Source organism: Chiloscyllium punctatum, chromosome 42 (assembly GCF_047496795.1).
Source record: "Chiloscyllium punctatum isolate Juve2018m chromosome 42, sChiPun1.3, whole genome shotgun sequence".
In the NCBI taxonomy this organism is placed as follows: Eukaryota; Metazoa; Chordata; class Chondrichthyes; order Orectolobiformes; family Hemiscylliidae; genus Chiloscyllium; species Chiloscyllium punctatum.
The window spans coordinates 3,961,523-3,986,328 of NC_092780.1; the positions used below are offsets into that span (position 1 = coordinate 3,961,523).

At 46.0% G+C, this 24,806-nt stretch overlaps 1 protein-coding gene and 1 long non-coding RNA gene across 3 annotated transcripts in view; one reads left to right on the plus strand and one right to left on the minus strand.

Annotated features, from left to right (window-relative positions):
• LOC140465657 (uncharacterized) overlaps nt 1–24,806 on the plus strand; it is a 107,285-nt gene that overhangs the window by 49,478 nt on the left and 33,001 nt on the right. The window contains exons 1-2 of one of the 2 annotated variants that reach the window (XR_011955134.1): nt 2,264–2,367; nt 17,685–17,786. This is a non-coding gene — a long non-coding RNA (uncharacterized lncRNA). Of the gene's footprint in view, nt 1–2,263; nt 2,368–17,684; nt 17,787–24,806 lie in introns of those variants that run through there. The other variant, XR_011955133.1, reaches the window with a different exon arrangement.
• skap1 (src kinase associated phosphoprotein 1) overlaps nt 2,076–24,806 on the minus strand; it is a 702,970-nt gene continuing 680,239 nt past the window's right edge. The window contains exons 12-13 of the mRNA XM_072561244.1: nt 5,161–5,260; nt 2,076–2,304 (exon numbers count right to left, since the gene is read on the minus strand). Coding sequence (XP_072417345.1) covers nt 5,168–5,260 — 93 coding nt within the window. The 3' untranslated portion in view covers nt 2,076–2,304; nt 5,161–5,167. The remainder of the gene's footprint in view (nt 2,305–5,160; nt 5,261–24,806) is intronic.

The following is a 24,806-nucleotide window of genomic DNA, read 5'->3' on the forward strand; positions in this document are numbered from 1 at the left end:
AGTGCTGAGGGAGTGCTGCACTGTCAGAGGGTCAATGCTGAGGGAGTGCCGCACTGTCGGAGGGTCAGTACTGAGGGAGCGCCGCACTGTCGGAGGGTCAGTGCTGAGGGAGTGCTGCACTGTCTGAACGTCAGCACTGAGGGAGCGCCGCATTGTTGCGTGCTCTGTTAGTGAGGCAATAAATTGGAGACTCAACTGACCTCTCAGATAAACATGATGAATCTAATTCTTTCAATCAGTCTGGGTTCAATCCCCTCTCTGGCTAAGGTCACCATGAAAGCCTCTCCTTTTTTAACCTTTCCCATCCCCTGAGGCGTACTGATCCTCAGGTTCGGTCATCTGCAGTCTTCTCTCTCTAATGATAAGGCAGCCCCATGATCTGGTAGGACTATGGTGACTCTACTACCTATACTCCCAACTTTCTGTCTGCTAACTAATCTGGTATCCATAGTTGTTGGTACCCACCCGCTGCCCAGCCAGTCTCATGAAGATGGTTTTTTTAAACCAATTTTCTGTGTGGAACCTTGTCAGGAGTTTCTGAAAATGCAAATAAATGACATCTACAGACTGTCCTTTATCTGGGCTCCAAATAACATCCTCAAAAATAAATCCAAGTTTCTCAATCGTGATTTCAGTTTCATGAATCCATGTTGAATCTGTCCAACTTCGCTATTTTAAAAAAAGTCCCGTCATCATCCCCTTTCGGATGGATTTGCAACATTTCTCCTGTTCAGACAATGAACTAACAGGTTGTGTAACTCCTTCTCCTTCTGGTTTTAACCCTGTGGTTACATTTGTTAATTTTTTGTAGGCAGGTTCCAGTCAGGGGTCTATAGAATTACAAAAGCCAGCACCAGTGCATCCACCATCTCTACATCAACTTTCTTGAGAATATTCTGGAATGAAGGTCATCATGTGCAGATTTATCAATCCTCAATCCTGTTAATTTTCAAATACCTCTTTGCTCACACTAATACTTCAATCTTCTCAGTTATAGAAGTCCCTTGGTTACCAAATATTTCTGGGAGAATTTCTGGTTCACATATCAACAGAAGCTTTTCCAGCTCACATTTATATTTCTCACAACCTTACTTTCATATTCTCCTTTCCTGTGCCTATTAATTCTTTAGTCCGAAATTGCTCCCAATCTTACTTCTGGTATTTCTTTAAAGCATCTTATTTGATGTAATGCTCCCTTTAATGTCTTTTGTTGATTCACAATCACTCTGGATGTGTGGCTTGTCCAGTTTCTCCTTAAAAATACTGACATTATTCACCTCAATCACTCTTTCTGGGAGGGAGTTTCACAGTCTTGCTATTCCCAGGGTAAAGAAGTTTCCTTGGAATTCCTTATCGGATATCTTGACAACTGTCTTAAGATTGACAGCCTCTAATTATGCCGCTTCTCTACAAAACGAACCATTCTCTCTGTAACAATTCTATTAACACCCTCGATCATTTGAAAACTATCTTTGGTTTTGCCCCCTTCACCATCCCCCCCACCCACCCCCCCCCGCCCCCAGCTTCCGCTGGTAAAGAGAGGCAACCGAGGCCTGTCCCTCCTTTCCTGATGTGGAAACCCCACGTTTCAAGAATCAGCAACAAGTGGAAGTGTTTGAGGAGCATTAGATACAGACAGAATGTCCTGCCTTAAAGTGGACACAGGTATATTAACTTACAAAAGAGGCTGGGATCAACACCTGAAAACAACAAATTAACAGGGCTCTGGAGGAGCTGGGCCGTGAGGAACTACTCACTTCATCCTTTTGAAGATACAGTACAAGGATGGGAGGCTGAATGGCCTCTATCTGCGCAATAGGGCGCTGGGCATTTTGTAATGATCCTGTGATCTGTATTCTGGCAGAATGCTGAAGATTAATCATTAATTTTTGTAGGATCCTGAATCCGGGAGGTTTGGCATCGGCACTGGCTTCTCACCTCTCCACTCCTCTCCGGAACATTCTATCCTGGTCTTGCAGAGAGGATTGGCAAGTTATCTCAGTTATTTGGGGGATTGTACACTTAAAGATTTTTTATTGAGTTCTGCTATTGAGAGACAATCCCATGAGTCAGCGTGGGTTTAAAATGGCTGAACCATGACCTTTATTTAATTAACGTGCAACAGAGGAGGAATGACAGCTAACACTGTTTAAAGTCACTCCTCTTCCTTCTGGAGAGAATTCTGGATGTTTACCATGAATCTGTGATGCCCAGGCATCCAGCAGAGAAAAATAGGAACGTCTTTGCTGCCATTAACCGTCAACGTTGCATCATGGGCTCTGGGCGATGTCAGAGGGCACAGCACTGGAAGAGAAATTGAGATTGGAAAGAATGTACAAGGAGTTCATCAAAACACAGCAGTCTGGGGTGCGTTCCCCCTTGTTACTACTTGCCACTGGAATTATAAATGCTCCTTCTGATAAATCTCTGAGCTCCAACATCGCTAATGTTCCTAATTCTCACACTGCTGCACTCAGTCTCCTTTCCCAAAGGTACTGATGCATGTTGGGATATCATCCCACAAACAGCAGCCTGTGGGGAGGGGGTCTGACCAAGACCCAATCTTGAACTGCTCCCCATCAACCTCAAAGCTGGTGGCCATTCAGCCCTTCAGACCTCCTTCAATGTTCAAACACATCATTTCGAATCTTCATCTTAACTCTACTTTCATTTCACAGCTTGGTTCTGATGTTTACCATCGTGTGTGTGTCTGTGTCTGTATGTGTTCAATCACTGGATATGGGCTTTGAGAAATCTTTTACCCTCCTGCATGCTGATGGATCTCAGTCCATCTGCTCAAAATGATATAATGCTCCCTCAGTTTTGTACCTTACTGTTCACTAACACTATATGAGTCTGTAATTACTGCAGACAGATTAATGTCTCCACTGAAACCAGACACAGACAGAATTTTTATGTTTTTGCTCAACTGATGCCAATTTGTCACCTTTTCCATCTGGAAGGACAAGGGCAGCAGATACAGGAACACGGCCCCCTATGAGTTCCCCTCCAAGTCACATCCCACCCTGACTTGGAAATATATCACCGCACCTTCCTGGGTCCTGGGTCACAATCCTGGAACCGCGGCTGGAACCGCATTGGGGATATCCTCAACACAAACAGGCTGCAGTGGTTCAAGCCACCAGCTCACCACCCCCCCCCAACCCAGACCTTCTCGAGAGCCAATGACTGATGGGCACAAAAGAATAAAAGACCACTGAGTACAAAGGGTGAACACCCCAATGAGATCCCATTGAAAAGGAGTAACTCACTGGGAGTGGGGACAGACCAGGAGGCAGTACTCTCTGCTACTCGCATTCTAGCCTTGTTCACATCCCCTCCACCACTCCTCACCTTCCTAACCCCCAGCCCCCCACCATCCTAGCCCCCACCCCCCCACCTTCCTAGCCCCACCCCCCCACCATCCCAGCCCCCACCCCCCACCTTCCTAGCCCCACCCCCCACCATCCCAGCCCACACCCCCCACCTTCCTAGCCCCACCCCCCACCATCCCAGCCCCCACCCCCCCACCTTCCTAGCCCAGCCCCCCACCATCCCAGCCCACACCCCCCACCTTCCTAGCTTGCCCACCACAAACCCACAGCCATTCTCACCCCCAGTAGCTGCTATCCATGTTTGGATGTTTTCATGTCATAGAATCCCTAGAGTGTGCAATTAGGGCATTCAGCCCATCGAGTCCACACTGACACCCTCACCTATCCCCCAAAAGAGCATCCCACCCAGACCCATTGCCCTAACCTATTCCAAGCATGCAGGTACAGCAGGCAGTGAATAGCATGCTGACCTTCATAACAAGAGGAATTGAGTATAGAAGCAAAGAGGTGCTTCTGCAGCTGTACAGGGCCCTGGTGAGACCACACCTGGAGTACTGTGTGCAGTTTTGGTCTCCAAATTTGCGGAAAGACATTCTGGCTATTGAGGGAGTGCAGCGTAGGTTCACGAGGTCAATTCCCGGAATGGCAGGACTATCTTACGCTGACAAATTGGCTTGTATACCCTTGAGTTTAGAAGACTGAGAGGGGATCTGATTGAGACGTATAAAATTATTAAAGGATTGGACACTCTGGAGGCAGGAAACATGTTTCTGCTGATGGGTGAGTCCTGAACCAGAGTTTAAAAATAAGGGGTAGGCCATTTAGAACAGAGTTGAGGAGAAACTTCTTCACCCAGAGAGTGGTGGGTGTATGGAATGCTCTGCCCCAGAAGGCTGTAGAGGCCCAGTCTCTGGACACTTTCAAGAAAGAGTTGGATAGAGCTCTTAAGGATAGTGGAATCAAGGGTTATGGGGATATGGCAGGAACAGGATTGAGGATGATCAGCCACGATCATAATGAATGGTGGTGCTGTCTCGAAGGGCAGAATGGCCTACTCCTGCACCTATTGTCTATTGTCTATTATTCCCATGGCCAAGCAAGGTTGCACATTCCTGAACACTATGGGGTAATTTAGCATGGCTAATCCACCCTAACCTGCACACCTTTGGATTGTGGGAGGAAACCGGAGCACCCGGAGGAAACCCACACAGACAGTCACCTGAGGCTGGAATCGAACCTGATGCTGTGAGGCAGTGGTGCTAACCACTGAGCCACCATGCTGCCCCATTTAATACAACTACATGTGGCATAAAACAGTGGTATCTGGCTCCAAGAAGTTGACTTTGTCCTGGACATAACTCATCATCTTACATTTTAAATTTTGGAAGAACTGCGACAGGTAGAGTTTTTCTTTTCGGGTTCATGGGATTTGGCTGCAGTACGTTCTGTAAAGTGACCTCCTTCAATTCCCCAAAGTCTATAATCCCCAATGGAAAACACTCTCTTTGGGTTGCAATTTTAATTTAAAACATAAAGTATCCCAATTTTAGTCAACCAGTGTCTTGCACTTTGTTCGGAGTCTCTGGAAGCAATAGGGAATGTTCAGCAATGACAAAAACACCATACCCAGAAGATGCTGGAAATCTGAAACAGACAAGAATTGCTGAAGAGACTCAGCACGTCTGGCAGCATTTGTGGAGAGAGAATCAGAGTTAATGTTTTGAAGCTGACATGATTCTGTTTTGGGACACCGGAGAGTTGTACTGGACTGAGAGCACTAACTCTGATTCTCTCTCCTTTTACATTTTAAGCTTAGAATACAAACCTGCCCTTCAGATTTCATAGGCTTCCATCAGGTAATCCTTGGGCACTATGCCGACTACACCATCCATCTCACCAACCCACCATCCGTAGGGATTGTAGTCCTGAAAGGAAATAGGGACAAAGATTCTGCTGTTAAGCTCTTTCTGTTCCTGGGTTTGAAGTTTATGAGTTTTGAGTCTTACTCACAGGACCTGAGGACTTGCTGCAGTGCTGCCCTCCCAGGGGGTATGTGTTGCCCTCCCAGGGGAATAATGCTGCCCTCCCAGGGTGTAAGTGCTGCCCTCCCATGGGGTAAGTGTTGCCCTGCCAGGGAGTAAGTGTTGCCCCTGCCAGGGGGGTATGTGCTGCCCTCCCAGGGGGTACGTGCTGCCCTGCCAGGGGGTAAGTGCTGCCCTCCCAGGGGTTAAGTGTTGCCCCTGCCAGGGGGTGCCATCTTCCAGGGTAGGCTAATCTAAACTCTGATTTCCAGCATCTGCAGTCCTCACTTTTGCCTCGTTGATTCTAACCTCACTGTAATCTAGAGTCCCATTCCCCATTTCAGGTGGATGTAAAAGTTCCTACGGCCACTATTCGAGCAGGGCAGACAGCCCCTGTATCACGGTCAATATTTGTCCCTCTGCCAACAATGATACACTGTCGTCGTGCTCATTGTCCTTTGTCTGTATTTGAGATCCTGCTCTGCTCTGATTGGCTGCGGCATTACGTATATTATAATGGCTGCCACACTATTGAAAGCACTTCCGTGATGACAGAGTGCTTTGGGGTGGAGGTGGGGGGGGGTCCTGCGGTGCTGAAAGGTGCTACATAAATGCAAGTTCTAACTTTTTAAAATGAGGATAATGTGAAGATGGTTCCATTGTTATGAACAAAACCAAATGAGCTATGGATCTAAACTGATCTTATGGGCTTTGAAACTTAACAACAAATCTCTGCCTCAGTACTGAACCTGCACAGCCTGCAACGTGGTCATTAATATTTCAACAGATGGGTTGCAAGAGAGAAAAAAAGATATCTCAGAAAATGATTTGCACAAAACACTGAAATGATTTTTCTTTGTTATGGATGAGGTGACTTTGAGTCAGTAAGTATCTGGGACAAATCAGAGAGGGAGGACAAATGTAACACATGCAGACCATATTATTCAGCATCTCCCTTCTCTCCATCAGTGCACTGTGCCAACGATCCTAAGGTCATAATGACAGCAAAATGAAGAGTAGTAAAATCCTAAAGCTCCCATTTCGAATATTTACTTTGGTGCTGGCATTAAACTGTGCAGCTGCTGGTTAATGACACTAGACTTGTAATATACTGAACTCATCTCGGGAATTCGGATTTCTGCCAGTTTCCTGGGGACTGGTTTGTCTCTCCTCCTCTCTGTCTCGGTGCCCCTTCAGCTACAGCGTGGTTTCATTACAGTGAGATGTTTACTGCGTAAGTCTCCCAATTGCCCCTTTAACAGTCCCGTGCTCAAACAGCCACGTCTGCGAGTTTGGTTTGGACCGGTGGCGAATGAGACAGCATGTGCCACCTGTAAATGTATCACACTGTAGGTCAGTCCCTTCTGAGAGACACTCTGACTATCACACTGTCTCGGTGCTCCAGGGTCATGCTGTTAAGTGACTGCCTGCAGGTTCCCCTGTGTTATCGGACATCCAGCACCAGTGACCGGGAGGGAGAAGCTGATAGCTATTATTTTTGTTTGTCCCATTGCCTATGCCATTCTGTCTGGCTGCAAGATGTTGGCAACACAGTAGGGTCCCCTCGTTCATCAACCTTTAACCAGTACACCACCCTGTATTTGATGTATGGAAGTAGAAACACTATGAATCAAAACAACCCAAGATTAAGAAGGCTTACTGCTGTTATTATGGCTCATTGATAACATAACCATATTTTACATTATGCCTCACAGTGTCAGTGATGGAACCCAAGCTGCATCCTGTAATATCCCTGGGTTAATGTGTGTCACATAACGGACATTAACACTGACAGGCAAAGTACTTACAGCCTCCTGTGTACATTAGGGGCAGGAGGAGGCCATTCAGCCCTTCCAGCCTGCTCTGCCATTTAATTCGGTCCTGACTGATGTGCACCTCAGTAACTCCATTCACAGGCTTCAAGTTTCAAGGTGCTTTACAAACAATCAGTAACCTTTGGAAGTGTAGGCGCTAGCATAATGTAGGAAGTGTAGCAGCTAACTTGCAAACAGGAAGATCCCACAAACACCGTGGGCACGGCCCAGTTGCTCAGTGGTTAGCACTGCTGCCTCACAGCACCAGGGACCCAGGTTCAATTCCAGCCTCAAGCGACTGTCTGTGAGGAGTTTGCACATTCTCCCCGTGTCTGCGTGGGTTTCCTCCCCCAGTCCAAAGGCGTACAGGTTAGGTGGATTGGCCATGCTAAATTGCCCATAGGGTTCAGGGATGTGTAGGTGAGGTGCCTTAGTTAGGATGAAATACAGGATAATAGGGCAGGGAAATGAGTCTGGTCAGTTACTCTTTGGAGAGTCGGTATGAACTTGTTGGGCAGAAGGGCCTGTTTCCACACTGTAGGGATTCTATGAAAATAAAAACCCAGATAATGTGGTCTGGAGGTGCAGTTGATGGGTAAATATTAGAATCTGATTAGGTTATGAACCCCTGGACTGTAAAATTTAAAAAAACTGTGTACATCTGAGTGAGTGTATACACGTGAGTGTGAGACTGTGTATGTCTGAGTGAGTGTGTACAGATGAGTGAGACAGTGTGTATGTATGAGTGTATACTGGCGAATGTGAGACTGAATATGTCTGTGTGTATACAGGCAAGTGTGAAACTGTGTGTCTGAGTGTGTACAGGCGAGTGACAGACTGCACATCTAAGTGAGTGTATACAGGCGAGTGAGAGAGTGTGTATGTATGAGTGTATACAGACGAGTATGAGACTGCATATGTACGAGTGAGTGTATACAGGTGAGTGTGAGACTGTATATATGAGTGTATACAGGCGGTTGTGAGACTGTATATGTCTGAGTGTATACAGGTGAGTGTGAGACTGTCATATGAGTGAGTGTATACAGGCGAATGTGAGACTGTGCATCTGTGTGAGTGTATACAGGCGAGTGTGAGACTGTGTATGTCTGAGCGAATGTAAACAGGCGAGTGAGAGACTGTGTAATTCTGAGTGAGTGTACACAGCCGAGTGTGAGACTATGTATGTCGGAGTGAGTGTATACAGGTGAGTGTGAGACTGTTTGTCTGAGCGAGTATATACAGGTGAGGGAGACTGTGTACATCTTAGAGTGTGTATACAGGCGAGGGTGAGACTGTGTATGCCTGAGTGATTGTATACAGGTGCGAGAGACTGTGCAAGACTGGGTGAGTGTATACAGGTGAGTGAGAGACTGTGTATGTCTGACTGAGTGTATACAGATGTGTGCGAGACTGTGTATGTCTGAGTGAGTGTATACAGGTGAGTGTGAGACTGTGTATGTCTGTGTGAGTATATACAAATGAGTGAGACTGTGTACATCTTAGTGTGTGTATACAGGCGAGGGTGAGACTGTGTATGTCTGAGTGATTGTATATAGGTGAGTGAGAGACTGTGTATGTCTGAGTGAGTGTATACAGGTGCGAGAGACTGTGTATGTCTGAGTGAGTGTGTACAGGTGAGTGTGAGACGGTGTATGTCTGAGTGAGTGTATACAGGCGAGTGCGAGACTGTACACTTGAGCGTGTGTATACATATGAGTTAGAGACTGTGATTGTCTGACTGAGTGTTTCCAGGCGAGTGAGAGACTGTGTATGTCAGAGTGAGTGTATACAGGCGAGTGTGACACTGTCTGAGTAAGTGTATATAGGCGAGTGTGAGACTGTATGTCTGAGTGAGTATATACAGGTGAGTGTGAGACATTGTGTGTCTGAGTGAGTGTATACAGGCGAGTGAGAAATTGTGTATGTCTGAGTGAGTGTATACAGGCAGGTGTCAGACTGTATATGTCAGAATGAGTGTACACAGGCGAGTGTGAGACTGTATGAGTGAGTGTATACAGGCGAGTGTGACACTGTATGTCTGAGTGATTGTATATAGGTGAGTGAGAGACTGTGTATGTCTGAGTGAGTGTATACAGGTGCGAGAGACTGTGCAAGACTGGGTGAGTGTATACAGGTGAGTGAGAGACTGTGTACGTCTGAGTGAGTGTATACAGGTGTGTGTGAGACTGTGATTGTCTGACTGAGTGTTTCCAGATGAGTGAGAGACTGTGTATGTCTGCGTGAGTGTATACAGGCGAGTGTGAGACTGTCTGAGTAAGTGTATACAGGCAAGTGTGAGACTGTGTGTGTCTGAATGAGTGTATACAGGCGAGTGAGAAATTGTGTATGTCTGAGTGAGTGTATACAGGCAGGTGTCAGACTGTGTATGTCTGAGTGAGTGTATACAGGCAGGTGTCAGACTGTATATTTCAGAGTGAGTGTATACAGGCAAGTGTGAGACTGTATGTCTGAGTGAGTGTATACAGGCGAGTGTGACACTGTGTATGTCTGAGTGAGTGTATACAGGCGAGTGAGAGACTGTGTATGTCTGAGTGAGTGTATACAGGTGAGTGAGAGACTGTATGTCTGAGTGAGTGTATACAGGCGAGTGTGAGACTGTGTATGTCTGAGTGAGTGTATACAGGTGAGTGAGAGACTGTGTCCATATGAATGAGTGTATACTGGCAAGTGTGAGACTGCGTACGCATGAATGAGTGTACACGGACGCGTGTGAGACTATGTCTGAGTGAGTATATACAGGTGAGTGTGAGACTGTTTGTCTGAGTGTATACAGGTGTGTGTGTGAGACTGTGCATGTCTGAGTGAGTGTATACAGGCGAGTGTGACACAGCATATGTCTAAGTGAGTGTATACAGGTGAGTGAGAGACTGTATACGTGTGAGTGAGTGCATACAGGCAAGTGAGACTGTGTATGTATGAGTGAGTGCATACAGGCGAATGTGAGACTGTGCATGTCTGAGTGAGTGTATACAGGCGAGTGAGAGACTGCGTATGTCTGAGTGAGTGTATACAGGCGAGTGTGAGACGGTGTATGTCTGAATGAGTGTATACAGGCGAGTGAGAGACTAAGTCTGAGTGAGTGTATACAGGTGAGTGAGAGACTGTATGTCTGAGTGAGTGTATACAGGCGAGTGAGACAGTGTGCGTCTGAGTGAGTGTATACAGGCGAGTGGGAGACTAAGTCTGAGTGAGTGGAGACAGGTGAGTGAGAGGCTGTGTATGTTTTGTGAGTGTATACAGGCGAGTGAGAGACTGTATGTCTGAGTGAGTGTATACAGCCAAGTGTGAGACTGTGTATGTCTGAGTGAGTGTATGTAGGTGAGTGAGACTGCGTATGAGTGAGTGTATACAGGCGAGAGTGAGACTATGTCTGAGTGAGTGCATACAGGTGTGTGAGACTGTACATCTGAGTGAGTGTATACAGGCGAGTGTGAGACTGTGACCGTATGAATGAGTGTATACTGGCGAGTGTGAGACTGTGTACGCATGAGTGAGTGTACACGAGCGTGTGAGAGACTGTATGTCTGAGTGAGTGTATACAGTTGAGTGTGAGACTGTGCATGTCTGAGTGAGTGTATACAGGCAAGTGTGAGATGGCGTATGTCTGAGTGTATACATGCGAGTGAGAGACTGTATACATGTGAATGAGTGCATACAGGCAAGTGAGACTACAGGCGAGTAAAAGACTGTGCATGCATGAGTGAGTGTATACAGGCGAGTGTGAGACTGTGTATGTCTGAGTGAGTGTATACAGGCGAGTGTGAGACTGTGTACGTATGAGTGAGTGTATACAGGTGAGTGAGAGACTTTGTATGTCTGAGTGAGTGTATACAGGTAAGTATGAGACTGTATATCTGAGTGAGTGTATACAGGTGAGTGTGAGACTGTGTATGTCTGAGTGAGTATACCGGCGAGTGTGAGATGGTGTATGTCTGATTGAGTGTATACAGGTGAGAATGAGACTGTATGTCTGCGTGAGTGTATACAGGTGAGTGTGAGACAGTATATGTCTGAGTGAGTGTATACGGGTGAGTGATACTGTGCACATCTGAGTGAGTGTATACAGGCGAGTGTGAGACTGTGTATGTCTGAATAATTGTATTTCAGGTGAGTGAGAGACTGTGTAATTCTGAGTGAGTGTATACAGGCAAGTGTGAGACTGTGTATGTCTGAGTGAGTGCATACAGATGTGTGAGACTGTGTGTGTCTGAGTGAGTGTATACAGGTGAGTGTGAGACTGTGTACGTATGAGTGAGTGTATACAGGTGAGTGAGAGACTGTATGTCTGAGTGAGTGTATACAGGCGAGTGTGAAACTGTATGTCTGAGTGTATACAGATGAGTGTGAGACTGTGTACATTTGAGTGAGTGTATTCAGGCGTGTTACTCTGTGTACGTCTGAGTGAGTGTGTACAGGTGAGTGTGAGACTGTGTATGTCTGAGTGAGTGTACACAGGCGGGTGTGAGACGGTGTATGTCTGATTGAGTGTAGACAGGTGAGAATGAGACTGTCTGTCTGAGTGAGTGTATACAGGCATGTGAGAGACTGTGTAGGTCTGAGTGAGTGTATACAGGCGAGTGTGAGACAGTATACGTCTGGATGAGTGTATACAGGTGAGTGAGACTGTGCACGTCTGAGTGAGTGTTTACAGGCGAGTGTGAGAATGTGTATGTCTGAGTGAGTGTATACAGGTGCGAGAGACTGTGCAAGTCTGATTGAGTGTGTACAGGTGAGTGAGTGTAAACAGGTGAGTGAGAGACTGTGTATGTCTGAGTGAGGCTATACAGGTGTGTGTGAGACTGTGTATGTCTGAGTGAGTGTATACAGGTGAGTGGGAGACTGTGTATGTCTGAATGAGTGTATACAGGTAAGTGTGAGACTGTGTATATCTGCGTGAGTGTATACCAGCGAGTGTGAGACTGTGTGTCTGAGTGAGTGTATACAGGTGAGTGTGAGACTGCATATGTCTGAGTGAGAGTGTACAGGCGAGTGTGAGACTGTGTACGTATGAGTGAGTGTACACGGGCGTGTGAGAAACTGTATGTCTGAATGAGTGTATACAGGCGAGTGTGAGACTGTGTACGTATGAGTGAGTGTATACAGGTGAGTGAGAGACTGTGTATGTCTGAATGAGTGTATACAGGCGAGTGTGACACTGTGTATGTCTGAGTGAGTGTACACGGGCGTGTGAGAGACTGTATGTCTGAGTAAGTGTATACAGGTGAGTGTGAGACTGTGTATGTCTGAGTGAGTGTACACAGGCGGGTGGGAGACTGTGTATGTCTGAATGAGTGTATACAGGTAAGTGTGAGACTGTGTATATCTGCGTGAGTGTATACCAGCGAGTGTGAGACTGTGTGTCTGAGTGAGTGTATACAGGTGAGTGTGAGACTGCATATGTCTGAGTGAGAGTGTACAGGCGAGTGTGAGACTGTGTACGTATGAGTGAGTGTACATGGGTGTGTGAGAGACTGTATGTCTGAATGAGTGTATACAGGCGAGTGTGAGACTGTGTACGTATGAGTGAGTGTATACAGGTGAGTGAGAGACTGTGTATGTCTGAATGAGTGTATACAGGCGAGTGTGACACTGTGTATGTCTGAGTGAGTGTACACGGGCGTGTGAGAGACTGTATGTCTGAATGAGTGTATACAGGCGAGTGTGAGACTGTGTACGTATGAGTGAGTGTATACAGGTGAGTGAGAGACTGTGTATGTCTGAATGAGTGTATACAGGCGAGTGTGACACTGTGTATGTCTGAGTGAGTGTACACGGGCGTGTGAGAGACTGTATGTCTGAGTGAGTGTATACAGGTGAGTGTGAGACTGTGCATGTCTGAGTGAGTGTATACAGGCGAGTTTAAGATGGCGTATGTCTGAGTGTATACACGCGAGTGAGAGACTGTATACATGTGAATGAGTGCATACAGGCAAGTGAGACTGTGTACGTATGAGTGAGTGTATACAGCCAAGTGTGAGACTGTGTATGTCTGAGTGAGTGTATGTAGGTGAGTGAGACTGCGTATGAGTGAGTGTATACAGGCGAGAGTGAGACTATGTCTGAGTGAGTGTATATAGGTGAGTGAGAATGCGTATGTCCAAGTGAGTGTGTTCAGGTGAGTGTGAGACTGTGTATGTCTGAGTGAGTGTATACAGGCGAGTGTGAGACGGTGTATGTCTGAATGAGTGTATACAGGTGAGTGAGAGACTGAGTACATATGAATGAGAGTATACAGGCAAATGAGAGACTGCGTATGTCCGAGTGAGTGTGTACAGGTGAGTGTGAGACTGTGTATGTCTGAATTAGTGTATACAGGTGAGTGAGAGACTGTGTATGTCTGACTGAGTGTATACAGGCGAGTGAGAGACTGCGTATGTCTGACTGAGTGTATACAGGCGAGTGAGAGACCGCATATGTCTGACTGAGTGTATACAGGCAAGTGAGAGACTGTGTATGTTTGAGTGTGTGTATAAAGGCGAGTGAGAGACTGCGTATGTCTGAGTGAGTGTATACAGGCAAATGTGAGACTGTGTATGTCTGAGTGAGTGTATGTAGGCGAGAGTGAGACTGCGTATGAGTGAGTGTATACAGGCGAGAGTGAGACTGTGTATGTATGAATGAGTGTATACAGGCGAGTGAGAGACTGTGTATGTCTGAGTGAGTGTATACAGGCGAGTGTGAGATGGTGTATGTCTGAGTGAGTGTATACAGGCGAGTGAGAGACTGTGTCCGTATGAATGAGTGTATACTGGCAAGTGTGAGACTGTGTACACATGAGTGAGTATACACGGGCGCGTGTGAGACTATGTCTGAGTGAGTGTATACAGGCGAGTGTGAGACTGTGTATGTCTGAATGTATACAGGCGAGTGTGAGACAGTTTATGTCTAAGTGAGTGTATACAGGCGAGTGAGAGACTGTATACGTGTGAGTGAGTGTATACAGGCAAGTTTGAGACTGTGCATGTCTGAGTTAGTGTATATAGGTGAGTGTGAGAATGCGTATGTCTGAGTGAATATACAGGCAAGTGAGAGACTGTGTCCATATGAATGAGTGTATACAGGCGAGTGTGAGACTGTGCACGCATGAGTGAGTATAAACAGGCGAGTGAGAAACAGTGTATGTCTGAGTGTGTGTATACAGGCGAGTGTGAGACTGTGTGCGTCTGAATGAGGGTATACAGGCGAGTGTGAGACTGTGTATGTCTGAATGTATACAGGCGAGTGTGAGACAGTTTATGTCTAAGTGAGTGTATACAGGCGAGTGAGAGACTGTATACGTGTGAGTGAGTGTATACAGGCAAGTTTGAGACTGTGCATGTCTGAGTTAGTGTATATAGGTGAGTGTGAGAATGCGTATGTCTGAGTGAATATACAGGCAAGTGAGAGACTGTGTCCATATGAATGAGTGTATACAGGCGAGTGTGAGACTGTGCACGCATGAGTGAGTGTAAACAGGCGAGTGAGAAACAGTGTATGTCTGAGTGTGTGTATACAGGCGAGTGTGAGACTGTGTGCGTCTGAATGAGGATATACAGGCGAGTGTGAGACTGTGTATGTCTGAGTGAGTGTGTACAGGTGAGTGTGAGACTCTGTATGTCTGAGTGAGTGTATACAGGCGAGTGTGAGATGGTGTATGTCTGATTGAGTGTATACAGATGAGAATAAGACTGTATGTCTGCGTGAGTGTATACAGGCGGGTGTGAGACTGTATATGTCTGAGTGAGTGTATACGGGTGAGTGAGACTGTGTACATCTTAGTGAGTGTATACAGGTGAGTGTGAGACTGTGTATGTCTGAGTGATTGTATATAGGTGAGTGAGAGACTGTGTATGTCTGAGTGAGTGTATACAGGTGCGAGAGACTGTGCAAGTCTGAGTGAGTGTATACAGGTGAGTGAGTGTATACAAGTGAGTGAGAGACTGTGTATGTCTGAGTGAGGGTATACAGGTGTGTGTGAGACTGTGTATGTCTGAGTGAGTGTATACCAGCGTGTGTGAGACTGTGCGTGTCTGAGTGAGTGTATACAGGTGAGTGTGAGACTGCGTATGTCCGAGTGAGGGTATACAGGTGTGTGTGAGACTGTGTATGTCTGAGTGATTGTATATAGGTGAGTGAGAGACTGTGTATGTCTGAGTGAGTGTATATCAGCGTGTGTGAGACTGTGCGTGTCTGAGTGAGTGTATACAGGTGAGTGTGAGACTGCGTATGTCCGAGTGAGGGTATACAGGTGTGTGTGAGACTGTGTATGTCTGAGTGAGTGTATACCAGCGAGTGTGAGACTGTGCGTGTCTGAGTGAGTGTATACAGGTGAGTGTGAGACTGCGTATGTCTGAGTGAGTGTATACAGGCGAGTGTGAGACTGTGTACGTATGAGTGAGTGTATACAGGCGAGTGAGAGACTGTGTATGTCTGAGTCAGTGTATACAGATGAGTGTGAAACTGTTTATGTCTGAGTGAGTGTATACAGGCGAGTGTGAAACTGTGTACGTAGATGCTTATATCTGGGTGTGTTTGCCAGGGAGATTTTATTTATTTATTTATATAACTGACTTGTAACATCAGTAAGGGAATGAAAAGGTTATGGTGGGGGAGTGGTGGCAGGAATTGAAAGACATCAGTGAGAACTCTTCCAATTCTTGAAGGGGTGTATTTTCATGTATTTTGTAACAGGACCACCAGAGACAGGAGCAGACTCAGACCATTCGGCCCATCAAGGCTGCTCCACCATTCAATCATGGCTGATATGTTTCTCAATACAATGCTGTCTCCTCGTAATCCTTGATCCCCATCCTAATCACAAATCTATCGATCTCTCAGTGACTTGTCCTCCACAGCCCTCTCTGTGGCAGTGAGTTCCAGAGCTTCCCCACCCTCTGGCTGGAGAAATGACTCCTCATCTCTGTTGTAAAAGGTTGTCCCTTCACTCGGAGGCTGTGCCCTTGGGTCCTAGTCTCTCCTACGAGTGTAAACACCTTCTTCATGTCTGCTTCCTCCAGACCTCTCAGTACTCTGCTCAAACTGCTTACTGTTTTTCTGACCTTGCAACATTAAATGACACTTCACAAATACTTCACAGTGATGAAATGCTTTGTATTGGGCTGAGGTAATGAAAAGCACTGGAGAAATGTTCGCTCTTTCTCCCTTTCTTGCTGACTTTTTCCATTTTTAAATTTGTAATGGAAAATGCCCATGTAAACCTGTCACACTTGGTGCAATTCCACCTTCCTGCCACTGGGGAGTACTGCAGCACAAAATGATACAATTGTGGAATGGCAAGTTTCTGAAAAGGAGATTCCCAAATCAATAGGGAATTTGCAATCACAACATCAAACTAAGTTTAATTAAACGTAATTATTATATTAACTTAATAATAACATCAAATTTTAAACTAGACATTGAATTCCAACGTGGCCATTATCATAATTATTCTCCAATATCTAATCCCACTTTCCTTGACTATTAAACTTGTTCTCCATTCCCATGTTGGGTCAACGGATGATAACTTTGAAATCGTACATTGCATCATGTAAAAATTAAGATTGCAGGAGGAATCTTTATTTAAACATAAGGTCTTTGGTGTTTTTAAATCATTCCAAGTCCTCACCACTCCATATCTCTGTTAACCCCCAAACTCTCCGCGATCTTTGTAGTCATCTAACAGTTTGCAAAAAGTATTCGGAGTGATTTAGGATGAAATTGCAGAGCTCCCGGACCAGCAATTTCTTGACTTTATGATACTCACCCAACAGGGTTCTGTAAGATTAATGATCCTCTGACATCTCATCACGTAATAGTCAGAGAGTCATACAGCACAGAAACAGACCCTTCGGTCCAATGTGTCCATGCCGACCAGATTTCCAAACTAAAATAGTCCCATTTGTCCATGTTTAGCCCATATCCCTTAAACCCTTCCTGGCCACGTACCTCTCCAAATAGCTTTTAAATGTTGAACTGTACCTGCATCTACCATTTCCTCTGACAGGTCATTGCACTTAGAAACCACCCTCTGAGTGAAAAGTTGCCTCTCAGGTCCCTTTTAAATTTTTCGCCTCTCATCTTAAAAATATTTCCCCCCGAGTTTAAACTCCCCCACCCTAGGCAAAAGACCTTGACTATTCACCTTATCTATTCCCCTCACGATTTTATAAACGTCTATAAGATCACCCCTCAGCTTTCTATGCTGCTGTGAGAAAAGTCCCAGATTAGAGTGGTGCTGGAAAAAACCAGCAGGTCAGGCAGCATCCGAGGAGCAGGAGAATCAATGTTTTGGGTAAAAGCTGCTGAAACGTAGATTTTTCCTGCCCCTCAGATGCTGCCTGACCTGCTGTGCTTTTCTAGCACCACTTTAATCTCGACTCTAACCTCCAGCATCTGCAGTCCTCACTTGCGCCTGAGAAAAGTCCAAGTCTGTCTTTATAACTCAAACCTTCCAACATCCCGGGAAATCTTTTTTTGCACCGTGTCTAATTTAAATAATTTCCTTTCGATAACAGGCTGACCAGGACTGGACTCAGTACTTCAAATGTGGCCTCACCAGTTCAATCTCAACATGACGTCGCAAATCCTGAAATCAATGGTCTGAGCAATAAAGGCAAGTTGCTAAACACCTTCTTAACCACCCTGTCTACACAACCTTTCAAGAGCTATGTACCTGAACCCCTAAGTCTCTCTCTCTGTTCGACACTACCCAGGCCCGGACCATGAAATGTAGAAGTCCTGCCCTTGTTTGTTTTACCAAAATGCAATGCCGCATATTTATCCAAATTAAACTCCATCTACCATTCCTCAGCCCATAGACCTAATTGATCGAGATCTCTTTGTAATCTCAGATAACCTTCTTCACTCTCCACTACTAATTGGTGTCATTTGCAAACTTACTAACCATCCTTCTAAATTCTCATCCAAATCATTTATGTAAATGGCAAACAATAGTGGACCCGGTACCAATCCCTGCGGAATACTGCTGGGCACAAGCCTCCAGCCTGAGAAATAACTCTCTACCACCACCCTCTGTCTCCTATTACCAAGCCGTCTCTAGTGTTTGAGGATTTCTGATTTTAATTGTCCTTATCATTGATCTCTGTTCATGAGTCCCAGTCTCTGGAATTCCTTCCTAAAATAGGATAGGATCAAGGATAACCCCAAGGCATTCTATGCATATGTGAGAAACCTGAGAATGACCAGAACGAGGGTAGGTCCGATCAAGGACAGTGGTGGGAGACTGTGTATTGAGTCGGAAGAGATAGGAGAGGTCTTGAACAAGTACTTCTCTTCAGTATTTACGAACGAGAGGGACCGTATTGTTGAAGAGGAGAGTGTGAAACGGACTGATAAGCTAGAAGAGATACCTGTTAGGAAGGAAGATGTGTTGGACATTTTGAACAACTTGAGGATAGACAAGTCCCCCGGGCCTGATGGGATATATCCTAGGATTATGTGGGAAGCAAGAGAGGAAATTGCAGTACCGTTGGCAATGATCTTCTCGTCTTCACTGGCAACTGGGGTGGTACCAGGGGACTGGAGAGTAGCGAATGTTGTGCCCCTGTTCAAAAAAGGGAATAGGGATAACCCCGGGAATTACAGGCCAGTTAGTCTTACTTCTGTGGCAGGCAAAGTAATGGAAAGGGTACTGAGGGATAGGATTTACGAGTATCTGGAAAGACACTGCTTGATTAGGGACAGCCAGCACGGATTTGTGAAGGGTAGGTCTTGCCTTACAAGTCTTATTGAATTCTTCGAGGAGGTGACCAAGCATGTGGATGAGGGTAGAGCAGTGGATGTAGTGTACATGGATTTTAGTAAGGCATTTGATAAGGTTCCCCATGGTAGGCTTATGCGGAAAGTCAGGAGGCATGGGATAGAGGGAAATTTGGCCAATTGGATAGAAAACTGGCTAACCGGTAGAAGTCAGAGAGTGGTGGTAGATGGTAAATATTCAGCATGGAGTCCAGTTACAAGTGGAGTTCCGCAGGGATCAGTTCTGGGTCCTCTGCTGTTTGTAATTTTTATTAATGACTTAGAGGAGGGAGTCGAAGGGTGGGTCAGTAAATTTGCAGATGATACAAAGATAGGTGGAGTTGTGGACAGTGAGGAGGGCTGTTGTCGGCTGCAGAGGGACTTAGATAGGATGCAGAGCTGGGCTGAGGAGTGGCAGATGGAGTTCAACCCTGCCAAGTGTGAGGTTGTCCATTTTGGAAGAACAAATAAGAATGCGGAATACAGGGTTAATGGTAGGGTTCTTGGTCAGGTGGAGGAACAGAGGGATCTTGGGGTCTATGTACATAGATCTTTGAAGGTTGCCACTCAGGTGGATAGAGTTTGTAAGAAGGCCTATGGAGTATTATCGTTCATTAGCAGAGGGATTGAATTCAAGAGTCGTGAGGTGATGTTGCAGCTGTACAGGACTTTGGTTAGGCCACATTTGGAGTACTGTGTGCAGTTCTGGTCGCCTCACTTTAGGAAAGATGTGGAAGCTTTGGAGAGGGTGCAGAGAAGATTTACCAGGATGTTGCCTGGAATGGAGAGTAGGTTGTACGAGGATAGGTTGAGAGTTCTCGGCCTTTTCTCGTTGGAACGGCGAAGGATGAGGGGTGACTTGATAGAGGTTTATAAGATGATCAGCGGAATAGATAGAGTAGACAGTCAGAAACTTTTTCCCCGGGTACAACAGAGTGTTACAAGGGGACATAAATTTAAGGTGAAGGGTGGAAGGTATAGGGGAGATGTCAGGGGTGGGTTCTTTACCCAGAGAGTGGTGGGGGCATGGAATGCGCTGCCCGAGGGAGTGGTAGAGTCAGATTCATTGGCGACCTTTAAGCGGCATTTGGATAGGTACATGGATGGGTGCTTAATCTAGGATAGAAGTTCGGCACAACATCGTGGGCTGAAGGGCCTGTTCTGTGCTGTATTGTTCTATGTTCTATGTTCTATGTTAAAATCTTTCTCCTCCCTCTCGCCGCTTTGAAACACATTTTTTTTATCCCTGGCCCAGGGACCACATCTCTGACTGTCTGCCCTAATGTCACTTTCAGGTGTTAAATTCTACCCACTGTACAGATTTCAATGTGTTAAATGTACCAATACATTACCATTCCTTCAGTACCCCGGGTCAAAATCCTGAAATACCAACATCGTGGTCAACCCACAGCACATGAACTGCATCGATTCAAGAAGGCAGCTCACCCCCACCTTCTCAAGGGGCAACTAGGGGCGGGCAATAAATGCTGGGCCCAGTCAGCGTTGACCATGTGCCATGAATGACTGAATATTGCTATAGGAGGAACTGTGTCCTTCCTGTAGAACCCTTCAGCTCGAGATAAATGTTGAAGCTTTCTCCTGTTGGAGGAGGATGTATTTTGTTGATACAATTTGCAATGTTAACACAAGTCTGTCAGTTTTGCTTAAGGTGAGCTTTACTTTCTTTTTCTGACAAATTGTGTCCAAATCCATGGGTGTGGAGAGAACAGAACATGTTTGTGTTCAGTAATGGTTAACAGGTTATCAGGAGAGGCATTGCATTGAATTTACAGAGTACTGAAAGGTCATTGAACCTAAAACGTCTACACACAAACCTTTTCTCTCCCGGCCTTATGCTTCTCTCCCTCACGTGTTTATCCAGCCTCCCCTTCATTGTATCTACAGTACTCCCTTTGACCATTCCCTGTGGAAGTGGGGTCATCGCTGTGTGTGTGGAGAAGGGTCTTCCTGACTTTGCAATTGGATTTATTTGTTTAAAGTTCATTTTGTGGAATGGTGGGTGTTGCTGGCTGGCCCGCATTTATTTCCCGTCTCTATGTCGACTGCCAGTGTTTCCAAAGACTGGCCAACATAGAACATAGAATAATACAGCGCAGAACAGACCCTTCAGCCCGTGACGTTACACCAACCTGTGAACTATTCTCAGCTCGTCACCCTACACTATCCCATCATCATTCCTTTTGCTTATCTAAGGATTGTTTAAATCTCCCTAATATGGTTGAGTTAACTACATTAGCAGGTAGGGCATTCCATACCCTTACCACTCTCTGTGTAAATAACCTGCCTGTGACATCTGTCTTAAAGCTATCACCCCTCAATTTGTAGTTATGCCCCCTCGTACACGCTGACGTCATCATCCTAGGAAAAAGACTTTCACTGTCTACCCTATCGAATCCTTTGATCGTCTTGTGTGTCTCTATCAAATCCCCTCCTAGCCTTCTTCTTTCCAATGAGAACAGACCCAAATCTCTCAGTCTTTCCTCATAAGACCTTACCTCCAAACCAGGCAACATCCTGGTAAACCCCCTCTGCACCTTTTCCAATGCTTCCACATCATTCCCGAAATATGGCGACCAGAACTATACACATCATTCCAAGTGTGGCCGCACCAGTGTTTTGTTCAGTTGCAGCATGATATTGTGGTTCCGGAACTCAATCCCTCTCCCAATGAAACCTAACACACCGTATGCCGCCTTAACAGCACTATCAACCTGGGGGGCAACCTTCAGGGATCTATGTACATGGACTCCAAGATCCCTCTGCACATCCACACGACCAAGAATCTTTCCATTGACCCAATAATCTGCTTTCCTGTTATTCTTCCCAAAGTGCATCACCTCAAATTGAGCTGCATTGAATTCCATTTGCCACTTGGCTGCTTCCCACTGCCTGCATTGCTTGCAGCTAGAGATACTGTGATATGGGCCTCAGCTGTGGACCTTAACCACATCTGCAAAAAGAGCTGCACATGTGTCCTCAATGTGAGCTGCGTTAATTTCCCATTATGGCAGTTCAGGGCTTCAGGCTGTGCAGATTTATTCCACTCATTTTGCTTGGAATCCTTATAGGGAGGAGGACTTCATCACATTAATGTGGGCTGGATATTCATCGAGGCTTTGAATGTGGAGGTCAGAAAGCTTAACCAGCACCAACCGAGCCTCCAAACACACACTGTGCAGATACATGATCCCGAAAATGAGAAACACAAGGGCTTGAACTTGTGGAATGTTCAGAACTGAACCGATCACAAATCCTTTCAACTGCCTCCAGTAACAAGATAACGCTCTGCTTCTTTTTGAGCTCAGGAAGTGATTTATTTTCTAAGAAAATGTGCAGAGAACAACAAAGCAAACTCCTGTCTCTCAAAAGCAGCTGAGACTTGTCATATTACAATGTTAAAATTCTCAATCCCTGCTCCCCACCCCCCCAGATCTTTGCTGGTTCGGTCGGGATTTTCCTCATCAGTTTGTTCAGAGATGTTAAGGAGACAGCTTTGCAGAAGGTTAGGCGTGGCCCCTGTTCTGAGGAGGTGTCACTGCTCCCAAACCGTTGGTTGTGTTTTCTCTCTACAGATGCTGCCGGACATGCTGAGTCTTTCCAGCAATGTCTGTGTCCGGTTCAGAAGGAAGGACTGTGCCACAAGAGTTCTCTCATTGAAACATGAAAATGTCCCATGCTCACACAGCTCCCCGAACTCTGTCCCCCCGAACAACGGGACCTTCATCACTGCACTCAGTGTGTTTTCAGCTGCTTTAATCCTTAGCTCCCTCCAGCACCCAGAGCCAAGATGGAAGTAATAATTGCCATTGTCCCATGCCATTGGAAAGAGAGAGAGAGAGAGAAAGAACGAAGGAGACAGAGGCAGAGAGAAAGAGAGAGAGAGGGGCCGAGAGAGAGAGGGAGAGAGAGAGAGAGGCAGAGACAGCCAGAGAGAGAGAGAGAGGGGCAGCAAGAGAGGCAGAGAGGGAGAATGACTAGAGATGGATTTAACCTGAGGGTCCCCATGCCTTCAGACCAAGGAATTGAACCTGGGCTGTTGGTGTCACGCGGCATGGCCAAGTCACTGTTCAGAGAACTGTTTCCAGGAATAAGGAACTTCAGTGATGAGGATAGAGCTGGTGAAGAAGAGCAACTCTCCAAAATGAAGAATGCCTTTAGAGAAGATTTGTGAATAATGTTTGGGTATTTTCTAATTCACACAGATCTGGAGGAGTTAAGGGAAGTATTTGGAAAATATTGAGCTCTATGGATAGGAGTTCCTGAATTCAAGGCAATAGTTGGGGTGTGGGAAAAGTACATTACTGTTTAGGTACCACTGGGCTGAAAACATTTCACTGTTAAGAAATGTTGTTCTCGCACGCCTCACTATAACAAACCTGGTCTGCATGAACAGGTTGGTCCGACAGGTCTATTTCTGTGCTGTGTGACTGTGACTCTCGGATTCGATCGGAAATCGAAGAATTCCGGACAGGTCGTCCTGGAAGAGAAGGCTGGGACATGATCTGACAGAGACCTCCATGAGAGAGCTGGAGAGGGAGAAGCTGTTCCCACAAGGGTCATGTGAGGAAAATCTTTCTCACCCAGTGAATAGTTTGGGTCTGGTGTCTGGAATGCACTGCCTGGAAATTTAGAACATAGAACATAGAACAATACAGCACAGAACAGGCCTTTCGGCCCACGATGTTGTGCCGAACTTCTATCCTAGATTAAGCACCCATCCATGTACCTATCCAAATGCCGCTTAAAGGTCACCAATGATTCTGACTCTACCACTCCCACGGGCAGCGCATTCCATGCCCCCACCACTCTCTGGGTAAAGACCCACCCCTGACATCTCCCCTATACCTTCCACCCTTCACCTTAAATTTATGTCCCCTTGTAACACTCTGTTGTACCCGGGGGAAAAGTTTCTGACTGTCTACTTTATCTATTCCCCTGATCATCTTATAAACCTCTATCAAGTCACCCCTCATTCTTCGCCGTTCCAACGAGAAAAGTACGAGAACTCTCAACCTATCCTCGTACAACCTATTCTCCATTCCAGGCAACATCCTGGTAAATATTCTCTGCACCCTCTCCAAAGCTTCCACATCTTTCCTAAAGTGAGGCGACCAGAACTGCACACAGTACTCCAAATGTGGCCTAACCAAAGTCCTGTACAGCTGCAACATCACCTCACGACTCTTGAATTCAATCCCTCTGCTAATGAATGATAATACACCATAGGCCTTCTTACAAACTCTATCCACCTGAGTGGCAACCTTCAAAGATCTATGTACATAGACCCCAAGATCCCTCTGTTCCACCACCTGACTAAGAACCCTACCGTTAACCCTGTATTCCGCATTCTTATTTGTTCTTCCAAAATGGACAACCTCGCACTTGGCAGGGTTGAACTCCATCTGCCACTCCTCAGCCCAGCTCTGCATCATATCTAAGTCCCTTTGCAAACGACAAATGCCCTCCTCACTGTCCACAACTCCACCAATCTTTGTATCGTCTGCGAATTTACTGACCCACCCTTCGACTCCCTCTTCCAAGTTATTAATAAAAATTACAAACAGCAGAGGACCCAGAACTGATCCCTGCGGAACTCCACTTGTAACTGGGCTCCAGGCTGAATATTTACCATCTACCACCACTCTCTGACTTCGACCGGTTAGCCAGTTTTCTATCCAAATTTGGGGGAGGCAGGTTCACAACTGAGGCACAGTCAATCAATGTGAAGCTGGAAACGCCCAGCAGCTCAGGCAGTATTCAGGGAACAGGTCAGTCGATGTACTGGGCCGCCACTTTGACTCTCCTGCTCCTCAGACGCTGTCTGACCTGCTCTGCTTTTCCAGTTTCACATCGATTGA